The 24,911-nt window shown below is 38.7% G+C and overlaps 5 protein-coding genes across 5 annotated transcripts; all 5 read left to right on the top strand.

Annotated features, from left to right (window-relative positions):
• Positions 1–4,632: 4,632 nt before the first annotated feature.
• On the top strand, positions 4,633–5,089 carry LOC6503379 (leucine-rich repeat extensin-like protein 3). Its single transcript, XM_001965299.4, has one exon. It carries the CDS (start codon positions 4,746–4,748, stop codon positions 4,998–5,000), a length of 255 nt encoding a protein of 84 aa, XP_001965335.1. The 5' UTR covers positions 4,633–4,745; the 3' UTR covers positions 5,001–5,089.
• A 440-nt stretch (positions 5,090–5,529) lies between these two features.
• Positions 5,530–6,204, top strand: LOC6503381. Its single transcript, XM_001965298.4, has one exon. The coding sequence runs from the start codon at positions 5,642–5,644 to the stop codon at positions 5,933–5,935; it is 294 nt and encodes a 97-aa protein (XP_001965334.1). The 5' UTR covers positions 5,530–5,641; the 3' UTR covers positions 5,936–6,204.
• A 153-nt stretch (positions 6,205–6,357) lies between these two features.
• LOC6503382 (forkhead box protein G1) lies at positions 6,358–7,216 on the top strand. The gene has a single exon (XM_001965297.4). It carries the CDS (start codon positions 6,746–6,748, stop codon positions 7,061–7,063), a length of 318 nt encoding a protein of 105 aa, XP_001965333.1. The 5' UTR covers positions 6,358–6,745; the 3' UTR covers positions 7,064–7,216.
• A 961-nt stretch (positions 7,217–8,177) lies between these two features.
• Positions 8,178–8,514, top strand: LOC26513821. The gene has a single exon (XM_014905142.3). It carries the CDS (start codon positions 8,257–8,259, stop codon positions 8,458–8,460), a length of 204 nt encoding a protein of 67 aa, XP_014760628.1. The 5' UTR covers positions 8,178–8,256; the 3' UTR covers positions 8,461–8,514.
• Positions 8,515–12,307: 3,793 nt separating this feature from the next.
• On the top strand, positions 12,308–12,882 carry LOC26515059 (nuclear transcription factor Y subunit beta). Its single transcript, XM_014905181.2, has one exon. The coding sequence runs from the start codon at positions 12,387–12,389 to the stop codon at positions 12,741–12,743; it is 357 nt and encodes a 118-aa protein (XP_014760667.1). The 5' UTR covers positions 12,308–12,386; the 3' UTR covers positions 12,744–12,882.
• The last annotated feature ends 12,029 nt before the right edge of the window (positions 12,883–24,911 follow it).

Genomic DNA, 24,911 nt, shown 5'->3' with positions numbered 1-24,911 from the left:
GTGCTTAGGGCAAGATATGATTACAGGAAAGAAATAAAATGTGTTTGGTGAAAATTTTATGTCAAGATCCGGTCTGGTAGGTCTTGAGGGTGAAATCTTTTTAATCTTCTCCTGACTCTTGTTCGTGGATCAGCATTGTTAATAGCTGCGGTGCCAAGTCTATTGGCAAGGCTGTTGGGGTGATCATTCAATCGTTGCATATATTTTTGAGAAAGCTTTTGCAGCTTGTCTCCGATTTTGGGCACGTTGAGATCGCGTTCAATGTCTCTTGTTCGGATGAACCACGGAGCTCCAGAGATCCTTCTAAGGGTTTTTGCTTGCAAAACCCGGATTTTATTTAGATGGGTTTTTGCAGCGATACCATAAATCTGTAGCCCGTAGAAAAGGCTTGGCGCTAAAATAGATTTGTAAATTTGAACCTTGCATCCTAGCGTAAGCTTATTGCGTGGAGCAAGTAACCAGGCCATCAGAGCAACTTTGTTTTTAAAAGAATTTTGAATACATGTTATATGTCTGCCAAAAGTAAGTTTTTTATCCAGGGTGACACCAAGGTATTTATATGCAGGGAAAGCTCTTATTGGACTTCCATTAAGATTGACTCCAGGGCAGGTACTTCTTCGATTAGTAAATGTAACATTAGCACATTTTTCCGCATTTATTCGGATGTTCCAGTTCATAGCCCATTGGTGAAACGCATCTAGATATTCTTGCAAAGCAAAAGTAGCCGCCAAGATACTGGTACTTTTAGTTAGAACAGCAGTGTCATCAGCATATGTCGCAATTAAAACATCATTTTCGTTCACTTCCGTAATTGGAGTTTGGGTAGGCATATCCGAAGTATAAATGGAGTATAAAGTAGGGCCAAGGACGCTACCTTGGGGAACTCCAGCAGAAATCGGTTTAATGGACGACATATATCCATCTACAGATACATGGAAAGTTCGATCTTCCAGAAAGCTTTTTACAAGCTGGAACATTTGCGGTGTAAATATACTTTTGGCTTTATACAGAAGCCCAGGGTGCCACACTCTGTCAAAAGCCTGTTGAATATCCAGAAAGGCAGCAACTGCATACTCCTTCCTCTCTAATGCTTCTAAGCCAAAGTTGACAACCCTGTGTAGTTGCTCAGGAGTTCCGTGCTGAAGGCGAAAGCCGAACTGGAAATCCGGAATCACACAGGTGACGTTCTCGTCAGAAAGTAGTCTATTCAGTATCAGTCTTTCCATGATTTTTCCCAGAGATGGAAGCAGGCTAATGGAAGGCCCGACTCATGAAAAGGACAAATGAAGTGAAATTTAAATGATTGCATACTCCGAGGCGTTTGTTGAACCACTTATTTTCACCTAATTGCACACTCGAGTGGACAGACGATGCTTTTTCCACTCGAATAGAATCCTGGGGTGTATAGCTGGGTGGGGGGCGTGGTCAGAGGAGTACCCCTCTCCTACCCTACCCCATGTCTTTGGTCATTTCATCTTACGCAACAAAGTCGAAAAATATTTGGCAAACATTTTGTGTTCAACATTTTATCCTTCCGATTCGAAGGACCTCCCCAGAAATGTTTAACCAATATTTGGGTGCCTGTTTCGGGAGAAAAGGAGGAGAGTGGGTCAGAGTGGGCAAGTGTGTGTATGTGTGTTGAGAGCATTTATGTAATTTGGGAGCATTTGTTGTGTTTGTGACAATAAGTGAAAACCAATTATAAAACGGCATAAGAAAGTGAAAGCCGGAAATTGCCAAGAGTGTCACAAAAGGGCCAGAGAAAGGAACGTGTCAGGGACATGAACAAACACTCTCGTATGTGTGTGTGTGTGTGTGTATATGTGTGGGGGTAGGGGCAACACAACAAGGTCGTTGATATGTAGGGGGTAGGGAGCTGAGTGACTCGGAGGACTCGGTTGGATTGTAAACCGCAGGCAGCTCATTTGAGGCACAAGTTTTTACTTTTCATCTTCCGTTTGGATTTTGTTTCTTTGGTTAATTTTTGCCCCAGACGAACAGAAACAAATTTCATGCAAATGGAAATGGAAAATGCAAATTAACAAGTTCCTTAATGGGCTTGTGGGCGGCGGCTGATAACGGGACAGTAGGCGGGGCAAAAACAGAGGCAGACACAGAGACAGAGACAGAGGCGGTGCAACTCAATGTTTGTGCAACTGTAAACCGCAATTTTCAATTAAAAGTTGACAAGAATGCAACAAAAAGAAACTGTGAGTGACTCTCAAACTGTAGCCAATTAATGCTACTTTCTATTTTAAATATTTTTTTGTAAAAAATAGTATACAATTTCCATTTTTAATTTCTTGTGTATGACTATATTCTATAGCCAACATTTTTGGTTTCATAAACAAATTTTAATTTTTCAACCAATAAGGCCAAAAGTCAAAGCTGTCAAGGCTTCGCCAACATCCTTTTCCGACTCTTTCAACTTCAGGTTTACAACTCTATCAATCATAAAGTCACAGACAGCTAAAGCTTAAAAACTGTAGCTCAATAAAATGTTCTCGAAAATGTTCTCCACGAATAACACTTTTCAGATACGAGGCACTTCCATGATATGTCGACAAAGGCAATGATTCCTTTTTTGGGTAAACCATTTCAGTGGAGCTCGATTTTCCCCCAACACAGGTCCTTCTACCGATTGTCCCCATTTTCCCCCCAGAAAGTCCTGTATTACGCGTTTCTCTACCAGCACTGCATGTCATGTCATGAGCAGGAAATGCGTTTTCTGACGCCGCCGCTAAAGATGTCTGTATTCGTTTCGGTAGCTGCACTGGAAAAAATATATATATATTTAATATTAGTTACTCACTGAACCTCCAGAGTCATTCATTATTTCTAAATCCTTCTGTTCATTTCCGTCTTTATTTAATATATATTTATTTGCTTAATCTATTATAATTTTTTCTCAGTGGATTAACATGGATTGCAAAATTTCGGAATAGCTGATGTTCTTGGTTTCTCGGTTAGGTTTACGGTTACGGTTTTTTGGCTATGCCGTGTGCCTGGTTCCTGGTTCCTTCCGTTTCTTGTGCACCAAGCGCAGCGTCATAAATATTTAAATTGTGAAACGCCGCCACCGCTGGAACCACCGCTACTACCATCACCCCTTTTGCTATCCCAGCCCCCATGCCACACACTCCTTTAAGATCCCCAACCCCCTTATTTCTTCTACGCCTGTCTTGCGTGTTGCTTGCCGGCTTATTTTTTGACAGTTATCGATTCGCTGGTTGGGGCTTCAGTTTGTGATTCTGATTCCACTTCTGATTCTGATGCCGTCTTGACTCCACTCGCAGGCGTTTTATCTTGGCGGTTCCGCTTGCAATTCATTTCCTAAAATATGCATAAGCAGTTGGAGAAAAAGTAAGAAAGTAAGAAACCTATTTAAGAATACTCTTTAACGGGTTTAAATGTAATTTTCTACAAATTAATTATCTATGTATAATTAATATCTTATATAGGTATGTATATTTAAAAAATGCTTGTTTATTTTAGTAAAAAAATAGAATGTAAGTTATAAAAACTGTTACTTATATACCATCAAAATTCATCTATCCATTGTATTTTACTTTTTAATATTATTAATTTATACTTCTCATAAAAAAGTGAACTTACCTTCAAAATAAAGTGTAAAATAGCTAAAAAGAGTAGGCACAGGCCAAAGCCAAAAGAAACTGATTCATTACACTGGATACGCGCTGTCAAGTTGGCTGCCACACCCCTTTCCATGGTGCCACAAGCCGCCTCCACCCCGCAAATCTCTGTCGATATGATACGAGTTATGCGGCACTCATTTCCTTCTTTTGCGGCAGTTGAAAACTTTCCACGAAACTCGTTTGCCACTTTGTGCATGTTTAACTTTTTGGTCCCCTACCGCCTACCCCCTAGCCCCAGTCCCCAACGCACAACACCCTTAACCCTTTGGCCTGTGGCTTCTGGCACCCGCTGCACCCCCTCTTGGCTTTGATCATAATGACACTAGAGTGGTGCGAATGTTTTTTACAAAATGCAGCAATTATGAAAAGCCTAAAAGCCCAAGAAGTCTTGTTATGACCAGGCATAAATCGAAAATAACCGCATTTGTTTGCTCAAGTTGTTGAGCCAGTAAGAGACCTGGTAAATTATCATGTATTTAATATCTGCCAATATTTTGCCGCTTCGGGCAAAATAAAATATGCAAACTTTACATAATAGACGTGCCAATGTTTACAAAATATTTACAAGCCAAGGAAAATATCAAGGCTGGCTGAAATGATGAAAAATATTTGCGAAAATTCTACAGGACATTCCTTTAAAACCATTAAGGAATCAGGGAATTTAATTTAATGCAAATATTTAAAGATTCGTTTATTTTATGATTTTTACAATATTGTCTAAACGTATTTCGTTCTTTTTGGGTAAATTAATATTAAAGTTTCAACAACCTTAATTTAAATTATTCATGCGCTGAATTAAAAAAAAACTTTCATTAAAAAAAGTTGTACATAAGGGAGAATTTATTAACCCGCTAAATATCGATCATTGTTTTTCACTTTATCGATACTTTTCACGGTTAATCCCCTAGCCATTCATTTTGTTGAAAGTACACACTGCGTATGAGTAATTTTTATCAGAGCTTTTTTATGATGAGTTTTATTAAATTGCGGAGCTTATGTCTGGCGCACTTGGTAAGTTCAGTAACTAACATTTAGTCGACATATTTGGACGTGCTTGGAATTATTTTTGGCAAATTATATTAATCCGTCATGCCACCACCACCCCATGATCACTGCGGAGGACCACCTCACCGTCGCGGTCCCGTCATTAAGGTCCAGATTGCACCACCATGGCCGCGCCGTCACCACCGTCCACCACCACAAGTGGTGGTCGTCCAGCAAGCACCGCCGCCCCCACCACCAGTTATGGTGGTGCAACAGGCGCCACCGCCACCACCAGCGTACTACCAACAGCCACCGCCGCCACCACCTGGCAGCAGCCACTACCACAATCCACAGTACTAGAAGTCTTTCATCTAAAGCAAAAGAATTTATGTATAGACATGTATAGTTTATAAACAAAATGCAAAATAAATAAAATATTAAAAATTAAACATTGTGTGACAATTTTTCTTCCAACGGTACTAAATTAATTCTAATTGGCTTTATAAAGTGTTCATAATTAAAAGCTTAAGATTATCTTAATTACTCCCACCCTCTTATCAAAACACCTGTTTAATCAGGAAGAAAATGTTTCTTATTCTGACCTTAAAAGAAATAAAAATCAGACCTTCAGCTACACTCCAAAATAAAATGTACATCTGTAATATTCTACATTTCATGCTTATCTGAGAGAAAACCACTGATAACCTGCAGATGAGATAGTGTGGTAAACAAATAGCTAGAACCCGATCAATACAATTCACTTGTTGGTTCACAAATGTCCAACCATTATATTGTTATCAGACTGTGCCAGTTGGGTGACTAAGTGAACCTTATCTTAGCCACTAACCACTGGAATAATGCCCATAAACCCTGATTGATGGCGTCCGAACTTCCAGAGCGGTTCGTGCGAAAAATATTTCGGGTTTGGGTTTCCAGTATCAAAAAGTTTGCTGGGTGGTGAGGTTGAGGATACGTGGATTCGATCCGGGAGTTGCTCAGCTATGCGGTACTATGAAAATCCATGTGGCTATCCTGCTGGCCATTACCATGGTCGTCCAAATATCGAGATTGATGTGGTTCCCAATTGGGGTGGCGCATTCTATCCGCCGCCGCCTCCGCCCGGGCCCGCCGAGATTGTATACGTAAGCCCGGCGGCCACCTATGCCCCGGGCACCCAGGTGGTGATGCCCCAGCCCTACGGAGGAGTGACAGTGGCCACCAATGCGGGATACTATCCCCAACAGTACCAGTACCAGCAGTATCCCCAGCCCTACAATCCATATTCGCAATGGTAAAGCCAAATTTCATCAGGAAAAACGATCCTCACATACAAACCCAACGAAAACAATGTTCCAATCCCAAAAACAAATGTTTTTTCGATGTTACCAAAGTGTTACCAAAACGAAAGATAACGAAAAAGTCTTGTTGCCTTAAAGTTAATTTTTTGTCAATGACAAAACAAAACAAAAAGGTGCAGGCGATACGGTTCCTACTGATAAGAAAGACAATGGTTTCTGATAATTTTGTATAAATAAATACGGTAGTAATCTATCAATAAAACCAAGGGATGTTTGTGTTGATTTCTAATTTTGGCGGCAAGTTTTTACTTTAAGAAATAATCGCTAATATCCTAGGGATCTTGAGTTTATACGAAAGAAAAGCTTGGACTTCTAAAAGGTCTATAATGTTAACATCTATTTCTTCTAAAACTATCTGTAAAGTCTACAACGTTTTGTGTCTTTTATCATTTATGTATGCATCGATATTTATTTCTTTTTTTGAATCATCAATCATTGTTACTACCCGTCCGAAATATGTCCTTCCCCTTGAGTTAAAGTTCTATGATTCAGGCCAGAATACAAAGCTCATTTGACTTCACAACTCCTCCCCTTTAGGTGGAAATGGCTTATCAATACTTATTTTTTATCGGGCATGACATTAAGTCCACCTGACAAGATAATTAACTGAGCTTCTGTGCAAAACATACATAGATAAACGCAAAAAATTCCCCCAATTAGCGATAAAAACTTCCTTAAATAGTTAGGCGAGTGCGAAAATAAATTCAGTTTTTAAAAAGCGACAAAGGCGAAAACATACCAAAAAGGATGCCATACTACGAGGAGGAACGTCATCATCACCATCACCACCACCATGGCAGACCCATTGTGGAGGTGGATATTGTACCCCCGAGGATTCCGCGGCCAGTGATCGAGATCGATGTGGGCCGCCGCTACCCTCCCCAGCCCCAGGTTGTAGAGGTCATCCAGCCGGCCCAGGTGTACCAGCCACCGCCGCCACCAATCGTCGAAGTGGATGTGATGCGCCCCAGTCGTCCTTTCATCGAGTTCCAGATCGGAGGTCGTCGTCCGCCCCCGACTGAGGAGGTCATCATTGTTCAGCAGCCTCCTCCACCCAGGTGGTAGACGTGGCCCCAGGGATAGTTCGGAAGAGTGAACCATCACCAAAGTCTGCAAAAGAAATAATTAAAATTATAAGTTTAATTTAAACCAAGAAATGTATATTTCCTTAAAAACAACATAAAGTCTTGAAAAATATATCCAATTATTTATTAAAAACTCTGTTGATTATAATGATTGAATTTAAAATTGAATTTAAAATATATAATTAAAAAAAAAATTGTTCAAACTGTATTTATTAATAAAAGTTCACTCTAACGACATTGTCCCTTTGTTGAAGCTTTTGGAAACCAAAGTGAAAAAATATATCTAAACTTTGACGGGCATAATTGACTCAAGTATAAAAAAAGACAAAATTAGCTTATATAAAAAAGGGCTTTACATTTGAAGTAAGGGAATTATAATTGCTCAACCCTTGTGATTGACAAATTTTATTTTCCATCACTTCATTTGTAAATTCTCTTCAAATTAATCCTTGATTGTCTTTTATGTTTATAAAGTGCATTTTATTAAAGGCTTTTCAATTCCATTTCATGTCTGTTTTTTCGTTGAATAAATCCATTTATTTTCTAGCACTTAGTTGTTAATAAACAGAGACACGTAACTGCTGGCAATTGCTATAAACAATGGGTCAACGGAATTTTCGTTTAATTGTTTTTTAATTTATAAAATGTTTCATTTTCGATTGATGCGTGATTGATGCATTTGGACATGTTAAATCTATTTATTAATTAAATTTATTTAACAAAAATTCATAATCCTTTCTCTAGTCTATTGTTTCTCGTTCCGTTAATTGGATTTTAAATTCTTGTGGAACTAATAATTGAATAAATAGTAGAAGTATGTAGGGAATTGTATTTAATTGGAGTAAAAGCAAATGTATTTATTTAATAAATTGGCTTATAGCATTTTATGACTAACAAACAAATGAAATCTCAGGGCAACCCCAAAAAGCTAGGACTCTAATGAATCAGCCTTCAGTGTTCGGGTATTGATTCTTACTAGCCCTGGTGAAAAATGAATCACGAGAGCAAACACACAAAATTTGATTAATTTAATAAGTGATAACAATATAATGGAGGATTTCGTTATCGCAGTGGGGCTGGCATTATAAACTGAAATAAATAAATGGAAAAGCGCCACTTCGCCAGCAGTCTTCCATTGGAAATACTAAAAGCAACATTCAAAATTTAAAAACCATGTCTGATGTAAACATTAATGTTACCTGCGAATGCCACCATCGTCGAGGACTACTCTACGTAGCGCGTCCCTGGGCTTGGGGACGTCCTTGCCGCAGGTGTCAAAGGATGATGTCCCGAAGTATTGTGGTGGTCCCCACCACAGCAACAGCTACTACTACAAACACCACAACCACGGTCCCAATCGTAGTATCTTCATACTAGAACAATATAATATTAACATGGTCTTCACATCAAATAAAGAGCATTTAAAAATTAGAAAACGTTTTTGAAATAAATATACATCCACAATATTCATAAAGAGTCGGTGAAAGCGGAGGCTTTAGCCTGAATCACCTGAAAAGGGTACGAATTTTGTCCCAAGCAACGTCCTTCTTCTGAAGCTTTTCCCACAAAAAGAAGCCAACAGTCGCCTGAAATAAATCAACTTTCACATCGCTGGCACCTGGTTCGAAGAACCAAAGAATTTTGAATCGAAATAGGTGAAGTGTGCACAACCTACTTTAGAAAATCCCAGAGAAATAAAATAGTTTCTTTTGGATAGCTATTTTCTTAGCGGGTTGGTCCCACACCATTCCTCAAACCATACAGCTAAGTAGACTTAGGCATTCTAAAGGTTGAGGGCCTGAATTGCTTGCAATTTATTTTTCAGTTACCAATCGTCTCCAGCACACAGCAGTTCTATTTATTTATTTTTTTTTTATTTATTGTTTAATTTTTTTTTGCAACTCTAAATGTTTTGAAATGATCCGTATTTCTAATATTTACTTTTTTTTTGTTACTTTACATATATGTTGAGTTCTCTTATTTTTATGTTTTATATTTCAAATACATACTTGGGTCTCATTGTTTTGGTTGTCAGAGGTCGCTTTCTTAGCTACAGTTGTCTTCTATTTTGCATTCCAGCTGGATTGCTATTTATTCCAACACATATACTGACCAGTCCTCCTGGTCACCTTCCATAATTTCGTAAATGCATTTTTTGTTCACATAACTATTGTTAAAATAAAATTTAAATCTGGGTACATGTTTATTTTAATCAACTTTATTTAACTTTCAATTTCGAAAGTGACTCACCAATTACGCAAAAAAACCATCTTTTCCGTTTTTGAACGGGACCCCCACTAAACTTGGGGATCTCCAGATTTTTTTTGGAAAAAACTGAAAAAATAATTTGTTTCCAGGTTTTAATTCAGATTGATGGAGAATTGATCCACAAATCGTTTAGGACATTCCGCTTAAGGATCGGATTCAAATTGGCAGACATATAGCCTTCGCAGTGGGGCGTAATGGGCTCCAATGCATTTTCCAACATTCTTCAGGGAACATATCATAAAATTTGAGAAAAAAGTGAACAAGTAATTTTTTGTCCAGATTTGATCGCAGATAAGTGGAGAATCGATCCACAAATCGATTAAGGTATTCCGCTCTATGACCGGATGAAAATTGGCGGAGATATAGCCTTCGCGGTGGGTGGTACTGGGCTCTAATGCATTTTCCAACATTATTGAAGGAAATATCACAAAATTTGAGAAAAAAGTGAAAAAAAATTTGTTCCCAGATTTTAACCCAGATTAGGGGAGAATCGATCTACAAATCGTTTAAGGTATTCCACTTAAGAATTGAATGAAAATCGGCAAAGATATGGCTATCGCTGGGTGCCATATTGTCCTTCCATGCATTTTTCAAAATTTTGAAGGGAATACCCCAGAAAATTTTACAAAATTTGGAAAAAATATTTTATTCTTACATGGGAGGCTCCGTCTGGCTAATCGAGACTCGTGTCTTCATGGGTCTCTGGCCGCCTGGCTCCGGCCGTAGGTGTTCGGTGGTGATCAGGTGGTCATCATGGGTAACCTTCCGTTGGGTGTCCTTCTTCGGGGGAGTCACAATGGGGTCGATGGGTTCATTATCACGGCTTTTTGTGGATATCCTGTATAAAACTTACTCTTTCTTGCAGACTTTCCCATGCTACAGACAGCTGTCGTCGCATCCCTTGGTGCGGCCATTTTCATGGTGGGCGCCTCCTATGCCGGCTGTGATCGTGTCCTTGTCGTCGTTCTCTTCACCACCTGCATGGGTCTTCTTGTCTTCAAACACGCAACGCCTGCTTTATTCGCCACTTTAAGGCTCTTGTAAAAAGAGTCTATTTGGCAGAGACACGTGTTCCTTGCCACGCATTGTTTTAAAAAAAAAAATTTGTTAAAAATAAAATTTCAACATAAATTAATACAATAACGAAAATTACAACAACAACGTGTTATACAACAACTATAACAAGAACAATTGCAAGAAGAAAAAACGAAATTAACAAAATTTACAAAAACAAAAAATTATTATTTTTACTTTTCTGGCTTGCTTAAGTGCAACCTTTGAGAATCGAGGAGGAGGGCGCTTTTTTTTAATTAATTTTTAAAAATTTTTTAATTGAATTGCTGCCAAATAAAATTATCTTCAGCAATGTTTTTATATCCAAAAAAACGGTAAAATTTTACTCTTCATTGCTAAAGGTTTTCATAGTGCCCTTAAAAGTAGGCTGCAGAAAAATCATTGTTTTCATTTTCAAATTTAGAATTTAAAAAAAAACACGTTTTCATTTCACAATTATAGGAATATTCAGTTGATTTACAAGCTTTGTAAGCTTATACACCTTGGCAACTACATTTCGGATTATATTGTACAGTTATATTGCTGATTTATAAAATTAAAAACAAACAAAACTGAAAAAATAATTTGTATCCATATTTTGATGCAGATTAAAGGTTCGCAAATTGTGTAAGACATTCCGCTCAAGGATCGGATGAAAATTGGCAGATATTTAGCCTTCTGCCACGTTTTTAAAGGTAATCCCCAGAAATTTTGGCAAAAAAAGTGAAAAATAATTTGTTTTCAGGTTTTGATGCAAATTGATGGAGAGTGGATCCACTCTAACAAAACACACTACCTATACTTTTATCAAAATATTTCATTTTTTTAATGTTTATATCATTTGTATGGTTTTTTATATTTTAAAGAGATGCTAACAAAACATTTACAATTTTTTTTTTGTATTTTTTACATCAATCATAATTGAGAAACCCGATAAGAATTTATGTGCTTCAAGATATGCATTTTATTTTATCTGTTTGGTAACCCCAGCAAACTTTATTTGTTTTCTACTGTTTGTGTGTTTGAACCCGAGTGAGTCAACTAATTAAACCTTTTAACGAAATTCATATATCTTGTGAGTCATGGTTTGAGGTATTAAAAGATATCAGTATCGCTCTTAAAAAAATCATATAAATAGGAACAAAGAAGTGGAGAAAATTATTATTATTTCCAGTCACAAAGCTGTAGCAGAGTGGGGAAGAACTTCAACAAAATGAACAATATTAATGTCAATATTCAATACCAGCACCGTCGCCAGGGACTTTTGTACGGTTGGCGAAACCGCAGGACCAGGAATATAATAGTGGTGCCCGCTCAAGTGGCAGTTCCCGCTCAAGTGGAAGTCCCCGCAACCACAATTACAAATTACCAATACTTCCCGAGTAGTCCCTGCAGTAGTGACTATTTAAGTTATAATCTGACAAAAGCTTAAATATAAACATCAAATATACGTATATAAAACTAAATAAATATTTATCAACGCAACCATTTGTATTTTTATTGCTTTCTAATCTTATCCAAGACTCGTAACTACAATTAACACTCTCAAAATTTATTAAAATAATTAATCAGATTAATAAAAAAATCCTATTCAGTGATATGAAAAGTATATTGAAATCTATATCGCTTATCAATGATCTCCATCTAGGTTCCAATTTCACAGAGTGAGTCACACTTTTGTCTTTGATCTTCAGGCAACCCCTTTTGGCAAAACCCCCCAATGATTCAATGACGTGAGCCAAACAGACAAAAGTGTATGTATGTATATATTGTGGGTAGCCATCCCTTGTAAAATATTATCAAAAAAGCGTCAAAATGTTTATCAATCACTGCATAGATAAAGAGCTCTTGAGGATTTACTTATCGCACTCCATGTGAAATGTGAAACTATCACATAATAAATACCAGAGACCTGCGTTCAACCTGGCCAGTTGACGTTGCGAACTTATTAAACGAAGACCACACAATAATATCGAACAAAAATGGGCGACGTTAATATAAAACTTGAATGTAACCACCGTCGAGGGCTCTTTTACCTTACTAGTCCTTGGGCTTGGGGACGTCCGTGCCGTCGATGCCGCCGCATGATGTCTAGTGGAGTGGTGGTGGTACAGGCTCCCCCTTCCGGGTGTGGGCCAAGGAAAACCTGTGGCACTGTGGTTTCTGGCCAACCAGTGATGGATTGGCAACAGCAACAGCAACTCCAACAACAACAGCAGTACCAACAGCAACAACAGTACCAACAGCAACAACAGTACCAACCGCAACAACAGTTCCACCAACAACAGGAAACGGTCTCCGCACTTCCTCCAAAATACGAACAGGCGGTCTCTAACTAGTGTAAATTATATTCAATAAAAATAAATACAGTTAAGGTAAAGGAATTCATAAATTTTCTTTGCTTTAAGAAGTGTAAACCTAAAGGACGCCCACCGATCATTTGTTATGAGAGAATCTAATAAAAATCGTTTAAGGAAACACGACCAAACCAACTAAAAGTTGTCACTGACCGAAATCCCGACTGAGACCGAGTTAAATAAGAATTAATTGGTCCCGCTGCTGCAGCCAAGCAAGGTGGCCAACTACTTTGTGCAATTAAAATAAATTGTATCTAGTAGTTACACCAAGCAGGTTAAGACCTACATTTAAGACCTAGGATTCTCTAGAATACCCTAAAGTAGTTTTTACATATCTTTCTTCAACTCATTATTTCAAACATATAGTTATTAAAGGACTAGTTTATTATGAATTATTTGAGTTAGTACTTTATTTATGGAGAACATATCCAAAAGGGTATTACAAATTCTAATACAAGACGTTAGCGCACTGTTTCCACCTTACAGAGGTTTATAACTAGCTTTATAGCAGCTTCATGAAACTTTTCTCCACATAATATTTCATATTAAACTTTGCTGGCTTCTCCCTTTAACTTTTTTATCTTGCCTTTGCTATTTTCATTTTTCCCTTCTAGTCACTAATTTATTTCACAGCTGCTTTATACGTTTACTCATTTTTAAAACAGGTTAAATATTAAATTTTCAGCACATCTGAGGTAGCAAAGAAAACATATTATATTATTACTTGATATTTTTCTGTCTTCCCAATCTTTGACCGAAATTCCATGACTACCCATACATTTAACCAAACTATTAACCCATATAAGCTACTCCCTTTCCCTAATTTAACACCCCTGCCACCCAGCACTGATGTTTTCCGTTTAACATTTGCTTCACCGGCGACGGCGGCGACCTGTTTTCAGTCTTGTTTTATAAACAATGAGCATATTATGCGCCGGCCAACAACAATAGCCATGGGTGGGAAAGTGCTTAGCTTGGGGAAAATGGAGGAAAAGGGGAGTCTTAGAGGCAGTCAAAAAACCAAGGTGTTTCCGACAATTTTTAGCCCGCCCTGGGCCCAACGTCTCAACGTCATTGTCGACTGTTTAGCGTCTTGGAAAATTCCGAAACGACTTAGAGGGCTGGGCCAACGGGAAAGGGTTGTTAAGTAGCTCAGCTCCTTACTAGGTGGCTAAGCCACCACCCACCCACGTTTTGTGATTGAGAAGCCTGCAGTTAGCCTCAAATGATTTCCCTTTATTTGAACCCCAGCCCCTGGATCCTTTCAATTTACTCGAAACCCCTTAACCCTTCGCCTGCTCCAGGTTCGCCTTGGCCCTTTGTTTATGTGAGCTTTTGTCTACTGGTTCTGGGATATTTTAGCCTGGAACATTTTTAATTGTGTTTCCGGTAATTTACACTCTATTAAAAAATTTACTCCTTTTCAAAGGAAGCTATGCTCCCCGGCTGGGAGTCATTTTTAACTTTTAACTGGCCTGCAATGTCAGTCCTCATCATTCGGTTCATAAACAATATCATTATTACCATTTTTGGTCCCTCAAAAACATCATTGGCTCTTGTCTGGCTTGGCTGCTGATGGCAAAATCAAATTACATTAATAACTCCAGTCGGGCTTAAATCAAGCCCACAAAGGTGACTGATTCCCTCCTCCTCATCCTTGTCAGGCATTCTCATTTTCTAACAGATTCAATCAGGATCATCCACACTCTCAACATATAGAAGCTGTTGTGAAAATTGTTGGAAAATTTTAAACAAAAACCGAAAAAAGAGAACTAAAGAAGCTAAAAGGAAGGTGGCTAGATTTAGAACATTTTACTGACCACGCCCACAAATTTCCGCCTCTCTAAGGCACACACATGAACAACTTTTGTTGTGATTGTTCATTGAGGCATTGAAAAATCTGAAAAGAACAAGACTAGACTACACATGAAATATGTAAATTAAAAGCTAAAAAATAGTTACAGTATAAAATATAAAAGTAAAAATGAAAAAAATCATTTTTTTATATTAAGATAGTTTTGAGATTAATTTTATATTCAATTTTCATGTTTACTTGAACAATATAATTTTTTCTTTGTGTGTCCTGTTGCCAGGATATAATAGTTTTGGCTTGGTACTGTGGTAGAAAAGCACTCCAGAGTCCAGACTCCAGACTCTGGACACTCTTCATAGTTCAGTTTGTCCTGTGCATTACTCCATTCCTCAGCTTGCACGAAATGTCTATTCTAATCCGGAAATTAAATTCCATTTAGAAATTGTACCATATACAAAATGTTTGGTCAGACATGTGCCCCTCAACTGAATATGTGTGTGTAGAGAAGGGATAACTATAGCTGGGCACATATCCATATGCTTAATTTATGGTGAGCTACTCGACCAACAGAATCGGGAGGAGCAGTAGCTCGGCTTTGACCAGAAATTAACCCATCAACATATTTGGCAATTCCAACAGGGGAATACGAAGCTGTGTATCCATTATAACTAGTGTAAATTACCAATTTTCGAAATTGACTTCCCAAAGGACAATTATGTTGGAAAACATTACTATCATTGAGCTGTTGGGATCTAGTTTTTAATTAATGCAACCCTGTTAACCTGTTGTTGAGAGGGTTAACACGACAACATTCAGTTAGTGGCCAATATTTTATACATTTAAAAAGTTTGTTTCGTACTGACTTCACCTCAGAACTGTAAACAGATTTGAGATACATTTTTCGACAGGCTATAATATGTATATCCCTGGCTAAAAGGCAAACAAAATCAGCTTTGTGAGGCACTTTTATATTTAGCCAAGCCACACGAGATGGGGGGGATTGAGACGGGATTGAGGCTTCAGGATTTAAATATCCCTTTTACAAGGGAATGACACATTTTATGTGTCAACTAATCAAATGCCAAAAATACTGAAAATACCTGAGGCAGGGACGGGGAAGACAATCAAAATATCAAACTGCCAGCCATTTGTAGTAAAGTAATAGAGGGGTTGCATTCTAATGCGACAAAGCCATTTACTTTATTTGCTTTTCGGCTTCTATCGTTTTGTTTGTTTCTTGCGTGTGAGCAATAAAATTCTTTATCATTTTTTATTTGTTACACTGTTACCCCCCTTTATATATATATTTTTTTTTATACATATTGTCTTTTTTTAAAACGCGCGCGAAAATGGGCAAATGGCAATGGCAAATGTTTATGGCTTGTTATTTGGGCATAAAAGCATTTCTCTGCTACTGCTACTGCTACTGCCACTGCCACGCCCCCTTTTGTCATATGACGTGACTCCCACCTCTCACACGCGCCAAAAATTATCATTCCGGAATAAAAAACAGCCACGGAACAATGACAATGAAATTGTCAAAAAATGTAAAACGAGACACGCATCAAAGTGAACTAAGAGGGGGCTCCCTGAGAGCCAAATTGTTTTGCCAAACAAATAAATTTATGTTGGCAATTTGGAAATGAGACTAGGTGTGGGGTTTGTTTTTTACATTTTTTGCTTTTTTTCAAGATAAATAGAGCGCCACTTGAGATGCTCATTCAGAGCTAATAAAAATTACGCAGCAATTGCAGAGGCCACAAAAAAAAAATAAAATAAAATAGAAAGTAGCTGCAAAAGTTCGAAAGTGTCGACACTTCGAAGTGTCTCTTTCGCTTTCTTTTATATGCCCCTTAACCCTTGGTCGCCGGGGCACGTAGCATCCTAGGATCGTTGAGGTCTCAATAGCCTGCCCCGGAGGGCCAAAATAGCAAGGCGAAGGGTCGAAGGGGGCGCGTGACGCAAATGGCAAATGAAAAGCAAAGCGAAAACTGTTCGAATATAATAAGAAATGTAATCAGACTAAAGTGAGAAGAGGTTTAACTGGAAAAAAAATTAAATAAATTATAGTTAGTTATATATATTTTTATTAAATATTATATAAAGTTTAAAGTAAGTTTTTTTTATTATGATATTTGAAAACTACATTCCAAAATATCGTACCTTTCTGTTTAAAAAGTCATAGATTCTGTCAGTGTTTTAGAGTGAGAGTGAAATAAAATGAAAGCAAATCCTGCAGATTTCGTGAGGTTAGCGCCATTGACCGGAAATGTAAAATGCACTTAGCACACATCCCCTTGCCCCCAACCAGCTGCCCTCCATCCTTTCCCCTTCCTAGTAACAAAATATCGCTATCAATAAATTCGCACGTAGCCAAGAATGGTATAGAGTGGAGGGTGGAGGTGGCTCTCAATGGCAGAAGGGCGGGGATTTTGGAGCTCTGGATAATTGCGAAAAGTCAGTGCCAGAGTCAGCTGTAATTCCTTTTCTTTTGGCCAACGGATTTTGTTCCTGGCACTCGCAATTTGAGCTTTTTTGAAACAAACACGCGCCGAAGCAACTAAAAATGTTGAAAACGAATCCCCACACACACTATTGCGGGCACGTTAAGGGTTCTGTGATGGAAAGTAAGGAGAAAGAAGGGAAAGTAAGGAGGGTAACTGCGGTGACTGCTTTTAACGAAAATTGCTTCATTAGAACTGCGGCTACAACGGCTTGACTCGGAGCACTCGACCGCCGCCTGATTGAGTTGCACTTTTTGCACTACTGCCCGACTATTGTACAATGCCTTGGCAACAAAGTTGCGAAATATCAAAGGAAAAAGTTAATGAAGTAAAGGGAATATGGTATAGAATTTTGTTAAAAAGTTTATTATAATAATTGCTATATTTTGGTGAAAGTTTTAAACCTAAAACAACCATAACGCCCTAAGAACACATGCCACTTCATCTTAGACAGGGTATATCCTAAGTGATAGCTATAGAACTTAATGAAATTAAAGGTAACACACTTTTAGGCTAATTGCTTTAAATGCGTGTGGCGGCTGCTGCTGAACAAGAATAACGATTTCAATGGCGGCAAAAAGAAAGAATCATTCTGATTGTGTTGTGTTGCATGCCCCCCAATGGCGTTTACTGTTTCTGCTTCTGTTTCTATTTCAGATCATGTTGTTCGGTAGCTCGTTTGCATTCATAAATCAAAAGAGCATGTGTCTATCATGGTGCCCAGCCTCCCAACCAGCAAACAATAGAGGACCATAGAGATTATATAGAAATGGCCACACAATAAATAGGCGAAAAATGTGAAAGTAAAGCAACAAGAGCAACAGCAAGAGGCCCCTCAAACAAATGGAGCATAAATTACACATGGCCCATAGAAAAATGATACGCCGTGAACATAACACAGATGCCTGGAATTTTTGTTTAGGCATTTTTGGCAAACAAGAGGGTTGTGGGCAGAGGGAAGAGTATTAAACACTGTACGAAATATGATTCGGATATATTAAGACACTAAAAGAAAATAGTATTAATAATGAGGATTCATTAATAAAAATTCTCAATCATAAAATTATGGTTTAAAAACATACTAAAATCTTTTAAAAAAATATTAAATATTCTCTCCTTATTCTAATTTCTTTCCAAACTCGGCTTATTACTACCAACCATCCATAGTATTTCTGCAAATTACAACACAGCCCCCCAAAGATTATTTTATTTCGACTGTACTCATCATTTATAAAGTCCCTGGCGAGTCCCTGGTTGCTTTTGCTTTTGGCATTTATGGTCATCAGCGTTTTTGGTTGGAAAAATGAAGTTAGCCTCGCTGTCTCATATCCGTTTCCAGTCCCTCGCAAACTAATCGCGTTACAATGAAAATTGATGATGCTTCACAAAGTAAAATCCAAAAAAAAAAAAATATCAGGCAACCTAAACCTAAAACCATGTCAAAAAAAAAAAATAAATAAAAACAAAAATTGAAACGCAAGGAGTAGGAGAAATGCGAAATATTGCGAGCGTTAGTTGAGTTGGCCAATAACTATGCAACATATTTGAGGACCACAAAAGTGGCCGGGAGATGTCATTGACTTTGTTGCTGTTTCTGTTGCTGTTGCTGCTGTTGCCTGTTGTTGCAGCCACTTAAATTCAATTGACTCGATCCCCCGGCAGCAACAACAAATGTTTTGCCAAATACTGTCCACCAAGTCGAGTGGGTTGGAAAAAAAGGGTGGGACTGCTGGAGCGTAATGCTGGGAGGGGGCTGTTTTGGAGCCAATGGGCTAGGAGCTGGGTCAGTTGAAGTTAACAAAGTTTTCGCAACGAAACAAACCAGAAAACCAAACAACAACAGCGACAGCAGCTGCAACTACAACTCGCTAAGGCACTGAGAAAAAATACATTCCATAGAAACTGTTTTTAGAGCTACTACATGATACCCAGTACTGTCGGAATAAATATGATTATTTTATAAAAATTAATTACCATAATTATTAAACATTTAATTTTTGGAAAGTGCACTTCCGCTTCGTGTCCATCGCTTTGGCTACTTAACTGTGCAGTCGACCAGGCCCAAAGTGTAGGCCCTAAAAATGCAATGAACTCGCGAGTTTGCCGAGGACATTCTATCTGCGTGGGTGTACTATGTGTGTGTGTGGTATGCTAGTGTGCGTGTAAACAACAATTGGGCCCAAAGCGTGGAACTTGGAAACTTAATGGCAATAAAAAATTTAAAAAATAAATGTAGAAAGCTAATTGAAATGAAGTTGGAAGAAGCAATAGAACTAGGGATTAAAATAGTTTTAAACCAAACTACTATTTAAAGTTATATTAATTTATTTAACCTTTATAGAGCTAATTTTTAATTTTCTAAAAATAAATTATATATTCTATAGTTTATATATTTTATACTAAAAATAGTTAAAATCTAAAAAGTCTGTCAAATCGCGACCAAAGCCCAAACTAGATTGCAATTACAAGCCATTCTCGTGCAATGGCAAACATTTGACGACCCTGTGTGTGTGTGTGTGTGGTAGCGTGAATTTGTGTGCTGGCCATGTGTGTTATGGCCATGTATGTGCTGGCGTCCAGTTAACATGATGACGCTAAAACATGGCTAAAAAGCATTATGGCAGGCTAAGTCAATTAGCGAGCAGCGACTACCGCCGCGCATTTCCCTGCCAGGGCAATGATCCATGCATTCCCCTGTTCTACTTCCGGCCCCTCCTCTCTACTACGCCCCTGGGCAAGCAATTTGCGAAGAGGGGGCTTAAACAGAGGGGGTGGTCTGAGCTGAGCGATTGCCGCTGTAAGTGAATCCAATCCATATTTGTTGGAAATTGTGTTTGGATTTGGCATTTCGCTTCCACCTTAAATGCTTACCCCAAAAACACACGCACTTGATGAGCCTGATTTTGATTACACTCGAAGAAATAATATTATACTATGTATCCTGCAGTATAAATGCTAAAAATGTATTCTGAAAGTCCATCTAATTATTTCGCTCAGTGCAGCTAAGCGAAGGGTTTTTGTTTGTCAATTTGGCTGAATTTAGGAACGTGCCTGGCAAGCAATTGAGACCATGTCTCCACGGTGATCCCTTCGGCTTTCAATCCTTTATATGCTCCTCTCCTTGATTTTTCGGGGCAAGGATATAGGGAAGAGGGATAGGGAGTGCCAGCCAATACAAGCCAAGCATAAGTTTACTTCTAAACGAATTTTCCGATGTCTGGAAGCGCTCCCCTTGGGCCACAGATTGGAAAATATTTAGAGCGCATTAGAGGGAAAAGGCTCGAACTAACCGTCAAGGATGCGGATACACTGGCATTTATCGTAAACTTCAACTGCCAAGGCGGCATGTCAAGGATTTCCCAGGCCCAGGGCATTTGAACCAACACGACACCTCACTGACAACGATTTGCCTTTAAACCTGGCTTGCATGGGAGCTGGGGGCGAATGGCTTTTGTTTGGGCCGCATTTTGGGGTGGCTTTAAATAATACCCATAGACCATATCAATATTGGCCTAATGGCTATGACAACGGCGGCGTTTGCTAGACATAAAACCCAATGACAACTCTCTCTCTGCCTCGGGGCCAAAAGGATAAAAAGGACTTGCCCAGAAACAACAAGAAGGAAGGAAAGAAAAACACAGACACAGACGGAGACGGAGACGGAGACAGACAACAATGCGAAATGCTAATCCAATTGAGTGGCAGACTGCAATAATCATAAACAGATATTAGTTATTTATATGGGGGGCTGTCCTTCCTGGAGACTATTAATTCCCTTTGGCGAAAACATAACGAAAATTTTGGTAATTGCCTCAATGGACCATGACCACCTCGATGCGAAATTCTGGCCAAGATTTCTTCGGGGGCTTACCTAATTGCAGCTAGTCCGCTTGAGGGCCCATTCTCGTAATGGCTCGAAACGAGTTCAAAGCCGACTCGGATGGTATAGTTTTTCATTAGCTAGGGGTACAGCCATCCGAGCCCTAATCCCTTCGATGGGCGCCTTTTAAGTCTAATTAACTGCTAATAGGCAATGAATCATTATTACTCAAATTTCAGAGGCGGAACGAGGGCGGCCATCTGAGTGTGTCGCCAGTTGACCACCGAAATAAATTCATAAATGTTCGAGGGGTTAGTCCCAATACGACTAAGGGATATACTATAATTAATAAAATATTTAAAAAATGGATATAAATGATTTAAAATGGTAAGATGGTTAGTCAAAGACTGAATATCTAATTTAAATAAATGTAAAGTCACTTTTGAAGAAAGCAACACTTAACCAATCCTTTCAACGAATATTTATGAGATTTTTTACCTGAACAAGAAAACCTTTTTTACCACAAACCTTTTCGGCCACAATGACTTGGCCAAATCCTTTTACTAATTCAATATGCCGGCGTAAGCCGTTTAACCCGCGTAGAGTATCATAATTCATAAATAAAGTGTGACTAATGCTAATGAAAGAGGACCCTGGGCAGAACTTCAACTCCGCCGAGTGTAACTGCAATCCATTAAGCAATAAAATTCATTCATTTATTATTTATTATGATTACACCCCCGCCACCCCGACAACAACATCAGGCACAACAGAAGCAAAAATAAAATACAACAATCGTCCAACAACCATTGTTCTTCCTCATTTTTTCACTCCTTCTGCTGGCTCTCCCCCACTCTCTGGGCCTCCTTCTTGTCGTCTTGTGGGTGGCCTTTAAGTGGTAATTACAGGGAGCCACGCCCACACATGAAATGGAAATGGAAATCATAAACATAAAGCTAAGAGGCGGCCGGCAAATGAGCCGAATCCGGAAGGAAGGAGTTGCAGAGGAGGGGAAGGATACAGGGCGGAGGATGGAGGCGTGGCCGGTCAGGCTAAGCAGATCATAAGCGGTAAGTGCTTTCAAGAGGGGGGAGTGATGGGGTGGCCAAGGAAGAGAAGGAAAAGTGGGGCCATCCTGCGTAACAAATGCAATAAATGCGAAAAAAGGACTCGCCAACAAATGACGACAAGGAAATCAAAGGAAGGCCAACAAATGCCAGCTGAGAAAGTTGATGAAATTTTATATCGTTTTATAGGATACCCATTAAATGTACTTTATATTTTAGTAATTTAATAAATTTTTAAATAAATTATTATGCTTAAAAAAAGACTTTCAATCGAGTGAAAAATCAATCAAGTGGGAAATAATCTCTAAATAATATAAACTTGATCTAAAAACAATATAAAAAGAGAATCTCTTAAAATATAGTATCCAAACATCATGCCCTTTTTCTGAAGTATCCTTCCTCCCCCCAAAGGATATCAGAAAAGTTCTCTTACACTGCGTCACAAAGAATATTCCATGGCATAATAATAATTCGTAAATTGATTGTGTTTAGTGAAGTTTGAATAAATTTACCAAATAAATGGAAGGATAACGACGAGGAGCGAGGAGCGAAGGCAAGGAGGAAGCAGCAGACGGAATCGGCAGGATAATCCACTAAAATTTACAACAAACGGAAACAGCAACAGGAAAAAGTCAAGCTGAGCAAGGATCTAACAAATAAAAATAAATTTCTTACTCGATGAGTGCAGAGGATTCCAAAAGGACTTCTGAGCAAGGAGCAAGGACACCAAAAAAAAATCATATACGTATATATATCAAGAAAACCCGAATAGCGAACATATGCGCGTTGATGAGTTACCGCGGGGGGAAGGGGAGGGTGGGCGGTAAAATAGAAATGGGGGCGGGGCCGATCTGGAGAATGAAATAAAAATGGAAAGCAAAGCAAAACTTATGACTGCCAGCAGATAAAGCGAGAAAGCTGCCATGAAAGGACCCGAGCCAAGAATCGGAAAAGGACAAAGGACGCGGCCAGGGTGGGGCGGGGAGGACCTCCGCCCACTTTGCTTGGAGTCCGCATATGTACGGCCACAGGACAAGGACTATCAAAGTGAAATGCTAAAGCAGCCAAAAATCCACGAAATAATGGCAGACACAACATGAAAACAACTGCGACGACAACGCATGAGATGGCGGCGGATCAGACGTAGGGATATAGTGAGAGGGAAAACTACACAACACTGAAAGAAATAATTTAAAGATAATACAAAAAATTCCATCTAATAATATGGTCTTAGAGGCATACAAGTGAACTACTTTTCTACTTTTTCTTCAAACTTATTTTTGTATAAGTTTGTAATTTTCTCTCAGTGCACTTTTGCCTAGAAGAGAAGGCAGTCGGTCCTTGGACGAGCTGGACACCATGCAAGTGATAGTGAAAATCCTAGCTGGAAGCCACGGTGGCGTTGTCTTGCCCACCATTGCCATTCGGTGTCATTTGGCATCATCATCAATATGGCTAAAAGGACAATGCGTTAAATGCCAAGCTGCAAGCTATCCCTCCGCTCGTCCTTGTCGTCCCTCGCCCCATAGGTGACAGCTGGGCAATGAGTGCGCACATATTGCGCTTTCCTCAGTAAGCTCTCGCAATTGCTTTCGTTTTTTTTTCCGGCTCTCCTTCGCGTGAAGGCAACAAACAAATAAAAAAATGGCCGAAAAAAGGAGCCATTAAACGCACTTCAGTTCCTCCAGTCTTCCACTAAATAGCCTATGGGAAGCTTTATTTTTCCTGTCTTTTCCTTCAACTTATCATGGTCTTTGATTTTTTCTTTATGCCTCTGAATGGTACTAGCAGATGATTTTAAATTTTTTCTGTGTTTATTGTTAGGGATATTATTTATTTATAATTTTTTGATCGATAATTATATGTTAGAAATTATTTAACTTTAAAGATCCGCTATATTTCCATGAATGGGTTCCGAACTTTGCTAAAGAAAATAATATAGCATACTTTTCAGAGCCAAGTAAAAAGTCAACAAAATACCTGAACTGCCACTCTATTTATGACTTTTAAAGTTATCTTGCTGATTAAATACAATAACTATATTAAATTTACCTTCTCCAACAGTAAATATCGATGAAGCAGCTTTAGATTCTTTATGATTATCCATAGTTTACCCGGCACTGACTATCCCCTTTATGCCCCGACCCGACCACCTGCCTTTGGCCAACTGACTATCGACAGTTTGCACAAATGGGGCCATAAATATGCATTGTGTCACATTAGAGGGAGTATATGTGTGTGTGTTGGGACATCTATGTGCGTGCAGAGTGCTCAAGGGTGAGTTGGCTATATGTCACTGGAGGTTAATAGATTTTCTTTAGCATGTCAGCGGGGTCAGAGGGGAAATGCTCGCAGGAAAATGGCAAGACATACACTCAAAGGCAGATAGTACGGCGCGGCCAAAAGGATAGAGAGGGGTTAAAGGCACGGTAGTCAGCCCAAGGGGTTAATGGACAGACGCTTCCGGCCACGAGCACAACAAGGCTAAGAACATTAACTTTTCTACTTGCAAAGTTGCAATATAATGGGAACAAATTCGTGAATTATTGAGATACTTCTTCTATTGAAAATAAAAAAACTTGAAAATATTAATTATCCATTAGATACAATCCATTAAATAATAAAATCCTAAAAATAGCAACGGCGCCTGAACTATACATAAACCTATTAAAATAATACTAATCCAGATATGATCGTTTTTCCCCCAAAATATAATCCAAAGACAAACAATACAATTGGATGCCATAAATTTAATTCCAAATCCACAAGCTGATGGATGGAAGGCCAAAATATAAGCTATTCTTTCACCCACAAAATCGGGGCGATACCTGGCCCAAATCTGATGAAATTTAATTGCTTTCTCAACAGAAAAATTCAACTCCTTCGACAAAGACATCTGAGATTTGGACATTGCGTGTGTGAAGCTTTTCAGCAGCCTCTCCTTTT

The sequence above is a fragment of the Drosophila ananassae genome, chromosome 3R, assembly GCF_017639315.1.
Source record: "Drosophila ananassae strain 14024-0371.13 chromosome 3R, ASM1763931v2, whole genome shotgun sequence".
NCBI classification, from domain to species: Eukaryota; Metazoa; Arthropoda; class Insecta; order Diptera; family Drosophilidae; genus Drosophila; species Drosophila ananassae.
The sequence above is the reverse complement of the archived record's forward strand: the minus strand, read 5'-3'. Positions and strand labels throughout refer to the sequence as shown.